The following is a 10,000-nucleotide window of genomic DNA, read 5'->3' as shown; positions in this document are numbered from 1 at the left end:
GAGGTATTTTTACTTTACTGGAGTGTTTCAAATTTTCGGTACTCTTACCTCTACTCCACTACATCTCAAAGGCAAATGTTGTACTTTTACTCCACTACAATTATTTGAAAACTTTAGTTAGTAGTTACTTTGTAGATTTTGATTATTATTACAAAACATACATGAACCACTTTAGCCGTATATATATTTCGGCCATTTGACAATAGCCAAGCTCACAATGCGTCGTGATGCGACGCATTGTGAGCTTGTAGATTTTTGGCTTTAGGCTTACACGGTTAAAAAATAATAAAAATAAATAATAAATAATAAGGCGTCCTGAAATGTTGATGTCCTCACAAGTATAGTAATACCAACGTGTGTGTGTGTGTGTGTGTGTGTGTGTGTGTGTGTGTGTGTGTGTGTGTGTGTGTGTGTGTGTGTGTGTGTGTGTGTGTGTGTGTGTGTGTGTGTGTGTGTGTGTGTGTGTGTGTGTGTCTTTTGTGTGCAGATGGTGTGGGAGAACGGCTGCGTGGTCATCGTCATGCTGACGCCTCTGACAGAGAGCGGCCTGAAGCAGTGCTACCACTACTGGCCCGACGAGGGCTCCAACCTCTACCACATCTACGAGGTAAGGAACACACACCTGGCCTTGACCACTTCAACCCATTAACCCATTAAGACCTGAGGCCGCTTCTAAACATTTTCTAAATCCTAACAGTTTTTCTGAAAAAAATATAAGAAAATAATTTTCACGATTTTTCAAAAATAGCAGATCTACAAGCTCATAGCGCGGCACTCGGTGCCGCGCTATGAGCTTGTATATCTGCTATTTTTGAATAGCCAAAGAAATCTAAAGTGACACAGATGCGTTCCAGAACGGGATCTACAAAATGTCTTCTGAACAGGTTTCTGAAAACCGTATGTTTCTATATCGGTGTCGCTCAAACTTTTTCGTGTCAAGGACCACCCAAAATTATATGTATTTGGTCTCAAAACATTTTGTTCAAGGGACCCCCCAGTAGCAAAGATTGGAGTTCAAAACGCTCGCTTAAAAATATATATTTGTAGATTTTGCACAACTTTTCAAGATTTTTCAAAAAATAGCAGATGTACAAGCTCATAGCGCGGCACTCGTGCCGCGCTATGAGCTTGTATATCTGATATTTTTGAATGGCCAAAGTATGAAATAATGGTTATGGCTAAAATCTAAAATGACACAGATGCGTTCCCGGATTGAGTGGGTTAAACCCTATGGGGTTGACCGGAGTCCCTCAGGGCTCTATGCTAGTGTACTTTCAGTTTTATGTTGTCGTGGAGAAAGCTTTCTCTAAAAACAACCGATCGACAAGCTCACAACGCGACGTGTTGCAACGCTTGTCGATGAGCTTGTCAGTGAGCTCGTTGATAATCGATAGATGTCATCGATGTGATCCACCCATCAAGCTGGTTGGATAGACACGGCCACAATCATTGAGCAGAGACTTCTAGCTCAGTTTATGTGTATTGCTTCAGACCATTGGTTCGCACAGTGGGGTACCAGGGGGTTCCCAGCGAAATTAGTTAATATAGCGTCACAATCATTTTAACCACTTTAACCATTATTTTATACTTTGGCTATTAAAAAATAGCAGATATACAAGCTTGTAGATCTGCTATTTTTGAAAAATCCCTGGCACAAAATATTGTTGGGGGGGGGGGTGAGACTCCGAAGCCAAATACATATCATTTTGGGGGTCCTTGACATGAAACAGTTTGAGAACCACTGCTTTAGACATGATATCCGAAGTCGCTCAAAAAACGCTTTCAGTGGACACTAAATTAAGAGGTATTCAGGAGCTGCTCTGGCTTTGTGACATTTGTTCGTGCGTGCGTGTCCTCTGCAGGTGAACCTGGTGTCGGAACACATCTGGTGCGACGACTTCCTGGTTCGTAGCTTCTACCTGAAGAACATGCAGACCAACGAGACTCGAACCGTCACCCAGTTCCACTTCCTCACCTGGCTCAACAGCGCCGTGCCCGAGTCCAGCCGCACCCTGCTCGACTTCCGCAGGTAGGAGCGGACTTAAGACAGGTTTTAAGCAACTTAAAGGCGGTGTAAGTGATATTTTCCTTGTTAAAATAAGTGTTAAAGAGCTCTACATTCTGATGGTAATCATTGTTATAGAGTGTTTGTTCAGTAACAAGGGTCTCCCTGTATCTCCAGCTCTTTAGTAAACAGAAAATACATTTTCAGGTCAGGACACCAATTTTATCCAATTAAGGGAGAGATTTCATACAGGAGAGATTTCATACAGGATACGTGATAAACAAGTGCAATTGGAAGTGATGAAACCGACAAAATTGGAACATAAATAATCTTTCTGGGCTTCTCTCTACTGATTGGACAAAATTGGTGTCCCACCTAAAAATGTATGTTCTGTTTACTGAAAAGCTGAAGAGGCAGGGATAACTCTGTAACTAAGCAAACTTTATATAGCAATGATTACTGTCAGAAAATGGAGCTTTAACTTTTTTTAAACAAGAATGGTTTTGTTTTTCTTACCACAAAATATCACATACGAATGACCTCGACACAAATGGAAGACGTTTGAAGATGACAAGAGACGAAGACATTTTGAGGAAATGTTGAAAAACCTTTTCAGTCGGGAGCCTTCAGAACAGTTGATTCGATTCTACAGAGTTATGGCTTCTGTTTGCGACACACATTTTTGTATTTTCTTATTTCATTCCTTTTGTATGTTTTGGCTGTTTTGTACCGTATTCATCTGTATTAGTCTTTATAGAGACAGAGAAATGGGACAGAAAAAGCTCTGAGATCTTAGTCAGTCAGTGGTAGAGTACATCTCTCTGCTTCTTAAAGATGTCAGTCTTTGTTGCGGCCAAGGTTATTATAGCTTTGAATGTTTCATTTGTTTTTATTTTCATTTTGTTAGGACTTTCTGTTTTCAATTTCATTAGTTTTGGACGTGGGTTAGCTAGTTTAGTTTTTATTTTGTGGAAAGGGATTAGTTTTAGTTTAGGTTTTATTAGTTTTAGTGTTAGTTTTGTACTAATGAGGTATTTTTCAAAAAGTTCCTAAAAATAATGAAAATAGCAACTCTAGAATCTCACAACGTCACGATGTGACTTGTTGAGAACAGAGTAGTTGACTTTGCTTTTTTACAGGTTGTATCGTTTTAAATCTCTAAAGCCTCGTTCCGACCAAAGATTTGTGACAAGACCATTTGTAATTTGTCTACAAGCTCACAAATAGCCTAAAAAATATCCAATACCCAAAAATAGCCGACCTACAAGCTCCCAATGTGTTGTATTTTTCCCGTGCGACACCATCTTACAACGGAGCATAGAACGGGAAATCATATTGGTCTGAATTATCTTTTTAAAGGGCAAGTTTAGAATAACAAAAGAAAACGCACTGAAGAACATAGGAGTCCAGACGTGCGATGGCTTCACATAAGTAAGACTGCCTAAGACACCAGACACATTTATAAAGGTTCTGTACGGAGACCAGTGGTGGAAAAAGTACTACATTTTACTCAAGTACTCAATTGTTTACTTAAGTAAAAGTATCAATACTGCAATGTAGAAATACTCTGTTACAAGTAAAAGTCCGGAATTCAAAATTAACATGAGTAAAAGCACAAAGGTATTGGTATCAACATGTACTTAAAGTACCAAAAGTAAAAGTACTAATTATGCAGAATGTTTCATTTCACAAGTTTTCAAATGTGTAAAATTAATACAAATCCTTTGAAAATAGCTTGTAGATCGAGATAGATGAGCTTGTAGATCGGCTATTTTCAAATGCCCAAAATGTATATAGGGTTGAACTGATTAATGTACATTATGTTTTTACATAGTAACTAGTAACTAAAGTTTTCAAATAATTGTAGTGGAGTAAAATCTACAAGATTTGCCTCTGAGATGTAGTGGAGTAGAAGTAAAAGCACTGAAAATTGGAAGCACTCCAGGTAAAGTCAAAAATACCTCAAAATTGTACTTAAGTACAGTACTTGAGTAAATGTATACTTAGTTACTTTACACCACTGACGGAGACGGCAAGACTTTTCCTCCTGGTTGCCCAAGGCAGCGTTATCTCTGTCCACTGAGGCGTATGGCATCTTAAGCACTGAGTGTGTGTGTGTGTGTGTGTGTGTGTGTGTGTGTGTGTGTGTGTGTGTGTGTGTGTGTGTGTGGCGTGTGCGTGTGGATATAGACCAGTGGCCTCCAGCACCCTCTCTCATTCCCTTCTAAACATCCATATGTTTTGAGACTCCTGACCCGGATCGCCAGGAAAAACATCTCCTCAAATACCCATCAAGCATCGTCCGCTCAATACCGCCCACGCCATCCTTCTTTACTCAGTGTCTCACCTCAGCTCATACACCATGTTGGCTGTTGAGTCAAAACTTGATGATAAAATGACAAGTTCACTTTACTTCAGTAGATACTTTACTTCAAAAGATAGATAGATAGATAGATAGATAGATAGATAGATAGATAGATAGATAGATAGATAGATAGATAGATAGATAGATAGATAGATAGATAGATAGATAGATAGATAGATAGATAGATAGATAGATAGGTATATAGGTATATAGGCAGGCAGGCAGGCAGAGAGCCAGGCAGGCAGACAAACAGACAGACAGACAGAAAGACAGACAGACAGGCAGTCAGACACAATATATTGTGTGCAGATCCATTAACCCATTAAGACCTGAGGCCGATTCTACAAATTGTCTTCTACAGTTTTTTGAAAAAAAAATAATGTTGCTATATCAGTAGTTTTCAAACGTTTGGGTCAAGGACCCCCAAAATTATATGTATTGGCTGCGGACCCCCATCTCAAAATATTTTGTTCCAGGGACCCCCAGAAGCAAAGATTTGAGTAAAACATTTCGATTAAAACAATATTTTTCAAAAATAGCAGATCTACGAGATTGTGTATCTGCTATTTTTGAATAGCCAAAGAAATCATAAAAGACGCGTTCCCGGTCTTAATGGGTTAAGGTGTTTTGATGGTCAGAGCTATTACTAATAAGATGTCATCTCAAGCCACAATCATTTAGGAAAGATGACCTTTTCACTGACGGAGCAAGAGAGGTCAGAGCAGAACGCCGGAAACCGACGCTCTCAAGATGTCTTTTATTTCTGATTGCTAGTGTCGGGCAGAAACCCTGCATCTCCACATTTCAACTTTTTGATGTGTTTTGTTTTTGTAAATGAATGCCCTAACCCACCATAAAAGAGTGTCACACAAAAGCAGTGAAAATAGAATATCTACAGTTTCACCATTTTTTTTTGTTATTATTTTTTTTATTATAAAAAAGGAAAGTTTTTCTTTTGGACTTACAAGGTTTCCACGCGACGGACGTTTTTTGATTGCCTTTCCAGCAGCACAGCTCACACTTGTGTTCTCTCTTCAATCTCAGTCCCGCCGGGACGCCGGGATGACTGTGTTTGTCCCGCTTCTGATGGCCTGTTTATTTTTAACATCACTCACTGCTGACTGAGCCGCACACCACTTTGAAACTAGTTATTACGTATAAAAGTTACCTCGCCGGTTATATAAGTTCAGCCATTCCCAGTCGTAACCGGAACCAGAGCCGTCGGAAGCCATTCCCAGTTGGGGGGGACATATTTGTACCGGCCCACGCGCCTCATGCACGCGAAAATTTTCCGCGGTTCTGGGCGGATTGGGTCCGTTTTTCCCCCAGTTTTTGGTTTATTTATTTCGGTTATAGGGTTAGGATTAGGGTTAGGTTAGTGCCGGCCTCATTTGAGGCTTTTTTTCCTCCTCTTTTTCCCCGTGGCCTCGCGGCCCAAATACTGGTTCGCGGCCCACGCGAGGCCGCTCCGCGGCCCGCGGGGGACGAGTCCCCCCCGTCCCCCCCGTCTGCTACGGCCATGACCGGAACGCTCGCCCCCCAAAACACACCCACCCACACTTTTTTTCCCGCGGATCGCTCGCCCTCCAGCGGTTCTTGTGTTTGTTTTACGGAGATATAACCCATTCAATCCAATAACGCACACTGTGTCATTTTAGATTTTTATACTTTGGGCTATTCAAAAATAGTAGATCTACAAGCACATAGCGCGACACAGAGTGCTGTGCTATGAGCTTGTAGATATGATTTTTATCTTTTTTTTAATTGTGAACATTTGTGCAACTCTTTGAATATATATGTTCTTTAAAGTGTTTTTTTTTTTACTCAAATCTTTGTTCAGTGGATTCTACAAATCTTCTAAAAAATAAATTTAAAATACTTAATATGTTGCTATAATATCAGTGGTTCTCAAACTTTTTTCATGTCAAGGACCACCCAAAATTATATGTATTTGTCCACGGACCCCCCCATCTCAAAATATTTTCCTCCAGGCACCCCCAGAAGCAAAGATTTGAGTTCAAAATGAATTCAAAGATTTGCACACATTTTCATCTGAAAATGACACAGATGCGTTCCCGGTCTTCATGGGTTAAGGTTAGGAATAAGTTTAGGGTTAGGGTTAGTTTTACTGAGGTTACATTTAGGAATAAGGTTAGGGTTAGTTTAGGTTTAGGCATAGTTTTATGCATTTAGGCAACAGATGTACAAGCTCACAGCACATCACTACTGGGGTAGAGAATTAAACCAGCAACCTTCCACTCACCTCTCTCTCTCTCTCTCTCTCTCTCTCTCTCTCTCTCTCTCTCTCTCTCTCTCTCTCTCTCTCTCTCTCTCCTCTGTGGTGTTTCCAGCTAACTCGCGGTGGCCAGTGTCATTTTTGGTTGCAGCTAGTAATATGAGTCCAGTTGCATAGTCACAAAAGTGATCATTGGAGACTGTCACTCTGCAACCAAGAGACCCCATGGTCCTCCTCTCCTCTCCTCTCCTCTCCTCTCCTCTCCTCTCCTCTCCTCTCCTCTCCTCTCCTCTCCTCTCCTCTCCTCTCCTCTCCTCTCCCTCTCCTCTCCTCTCCTCTCCTCTCCTCTCCCCTTCCCTCCTCTCCCTCCATCTCTCTGTCTCTCCACACTGTGATCAGCGACCTGTGATGACCTCTCCTTTTTGCTTGCTCACGATTCGCTTGACTTACCCCCCCCCCTCTCTCTCTCTCCCCCCCCCCATTGTACCCTCTCTTTCCCTGTCTTGCATTATCTCCCTTTCCTCCTCTGCAAGCTTGAGTCTTGGGGAGTGCCTCCTTTGAATCCCCCTCCCGTTTACACACACACACACACACACACACACACACACACACACACACACACACACACACACACACACACACACACACACACACACACACACACACACACACACACGCGCGCGCGCGCGCGCACACACGCACACACACACACACACGCACACGCGCGCACACACACACACACACACACACACACACACACACACACACACACACACACACACACACACACACACACACACACACACACACACACACACACACACACACACACACACACACCTCCCATGGGTGCTCCTAGGCTGGCTGTTGCCATGGTAATATCACACTGGCTATCTGCTCCAGGGATCTGACTTTTTTCCTTCTTCTTTTTTTTCTTTTTCAAATGGCGTCATGGTTTTTATTTAATTTATTCCTTTTGTCTGTTGTTCTCGGGCGCAGTTGAGCGAACAGCGTCAGCGCGCTGACGCATCAGTGTTTCTCAACCAGTTTTTATTTCAAGGACCCCCAGTTTGAGACGCATTATAGGCCTGTGGTTCTCCCACTTTTTCATGTCAAGGACCCCTAAATTGACACTTATTAGCCCTGCGGACCCCCATTTGAAAAGATATGCCAGGGACCCCCATAAGAGAAGATTTTTACGGCTCTAGCAGGGATTCTCAACCATTTTAATTTCAAGGACCCCCAGTTTGACATGCATTAGGCTACGGACCCCCATTTAATGGCATTTCTATCTCTGGGACCCCAATTTATATTGAAAAATCAATGTTAATTTAACTCAAAGAGTGTACAAATGGAACCAAATGGAACTGTTAGGGTCCATTTGGTTCCATTTGTACACTCTCTGAGTTACAGACCCATAAGGATCCATTTGGTTCCTCACTATCTATAATTTACCTGGGAACCCCTGGAACTCCCTCAAGGACCCCACTTTGAGAACCAATGTTATAGGCCACGGACCCCCATTTGATACCATTTTCACATCCTTGGGACCCCACCTACACTGTTAATTTAACTCTGAGGAAATGGAAACATTTTCATGTCCAGGACCCATCAGTCGATGAATATAGCTACGGATCCCATCTCAAAAGATTTGAGCAAGTTTTGTGTTTTCAGGATCGTTTCACATTTCTCACAAGATTTGATCAACATTTATTTAAGGTAGTTAAACAGATGTGGATGCTATGCTAACTCATTTTGCTGGGGACCCCCCTGGAGGTCCCCGGACCCCACTTTGAGCACCAATGCTCAAATGGCATTCCATTTAATGTATTCCATTTGTGTGTTGTTGTGCGGTGCAGTTGAAGGAACAGTGCTAGCGCACTGACGTACCCCCCTGCTCCATGTCGACAGGGTGAATGTGTTTTATTCATAATTCCATCTGATGATGAAATCACGACAGTAGGCTACAGTATACTGAACACACCGTACATCAGTTCCTATACACAGTAAAAATCCTCAGTGTTATTCTAACCACTGTCGTATATGATGGGTGCCAATATGCGGGCTACCAGACTTGGTTGTAATAAAGAAGAGGAGAAGAGAAGGGAGACGTCAGGTTTCCAGGTTCCATGTTCATTTATTCAGCATTCGAGTACAACAGCATCATAACAACATCCAGGGGCAGAGCCCTGTTCCTCAGCCCTTCGGCCCAGGACTGCACTCGTACTGAGCTACATTTCAGTCTATCTTTATAGCAGTGAGATCTAAAGAAGGTACATGTGTGGGTGTGTCAGCCCTGAAGGGTGAGACCCCACCTAGACAAACAATAGATCCCACTTTGAGTCCCTGATTCGATTTGCACCTGTATGAGCCAGGAAGGGGGGATGGGAGACACAGGCCTAGACCTCCTGTCTCCCAGGTAAAACAAAAGGCAATGTCACAGCTATGCTCTTACTTTAGTAGAATAACTTTAGTATCATTTCTTTATATGTTTTGACTTGCACACTGTTCAATAACTATAAGCCATATACCACACCACTCAGTAAGTTATACTGTGTGTGTGTGTGTGTGTGTGTGTGTGTGTGTGAGTGTGTGTGTGTGTGTGTGTGTGTGTGTGTGTGTGTGTGTGTGTGTGTGTGCGTGCGTGCGTGCGTGCGTGCGTGCGTGCGTGCGTGCGTGCGTGCGTGCGTGCGTGCGTGCGTGCGTGCGTGCGTGCGTGCGTGCGTGCGTGCGTGCGTGCGTGCGTACGTGTTTGACATGCCCAAAATATGGACTTCATGGTTAATCCACTTGGTTATGATGTTTGTACAAACTGAGAGATAGAAATAATGAACACTGAGGATTTGACTGCGTAAGGAAACATAAACCGTTGCATACATATCGTAACTGTCGGGTGGAAACCTTGAACAATTTACAATTTCAATTTAGGTATTTTATCCAGAGTTACTTACAATAAACAAGGTAAATAATAAATCACTTACATAGGATGCAGAGAGAACAGTGTAATGGCCCTAGAAACTGGAATACCACATAAACCATGAACCTAGCATCTGTCTATTTACAGTAGCATGCTATCTAAATAATATTGAACTAGAAAAGGTGCTCCTCGGAGCACAGTTCTCCGCCAGATCAGGTAGGCTATTGTGGCCTCCTGGTGGCGCTATAATAAGCCAATTTGAAAAGGGTGCCATTTCTTCTTAGGCCTTTCACAGCAATCGGACACAGCATTCATGATTTGAGGCATTTTGTTCCAAAAATGTGTTTTGCTAAACCTGCTGGTGGCGCTATACAGGCCAATGTGAAAAGGGTGGCATTTCTTCCTCGGCCTAGTGGGAATGTGTGTGCAATATTTCACGGAAATGGCACGTTGCGTTCATGATTTGAGGCCTTTTTT

General features: G+C 42.4%; 1 protein-coding gene across 1 annotated transcript in view; it reads left to right on the top strand.

Annotated features, from left to right (window-relative positions):
- Positions 1-10,000, top strand: part of LOC308093616 (receptor-type tyrosine-protein phosphatase N2-like) — a gene marked incomplete at both ends in the record, with an annotated part of 233,685 nt that overhangs the window by 214,936 nt on the left and 8,749 nt on the right. The window contains 2 exon segments of the mRNA XM_080439948.1: positions 488-607; positions 1,863-2,029. Of these exon segments, the coding sequence (XP_080296074.1) occupies positions 488-607; positions 1,863-2,029 (287 nt within the window).

Source organism: Gymnoscopelus braueri (assembly GCF_963280865.1).
Source record: "Gymnoscopelus braueri genome assembly, chromosome: 10".
Classification (NCBI taxonomy): domain Eukaryota; kingdom Metazoa; phylum Chordata; class Actinopteri; order Myctophiformes; family Myctophidae; genus Gymnoscopelus; species Gymnoscopelus braueri.
The sequence above is the reverse complement of the archived record's forward strand: the minus strand, read 5'-3'. Positions and strand labels throughout refer to the sequence as shown.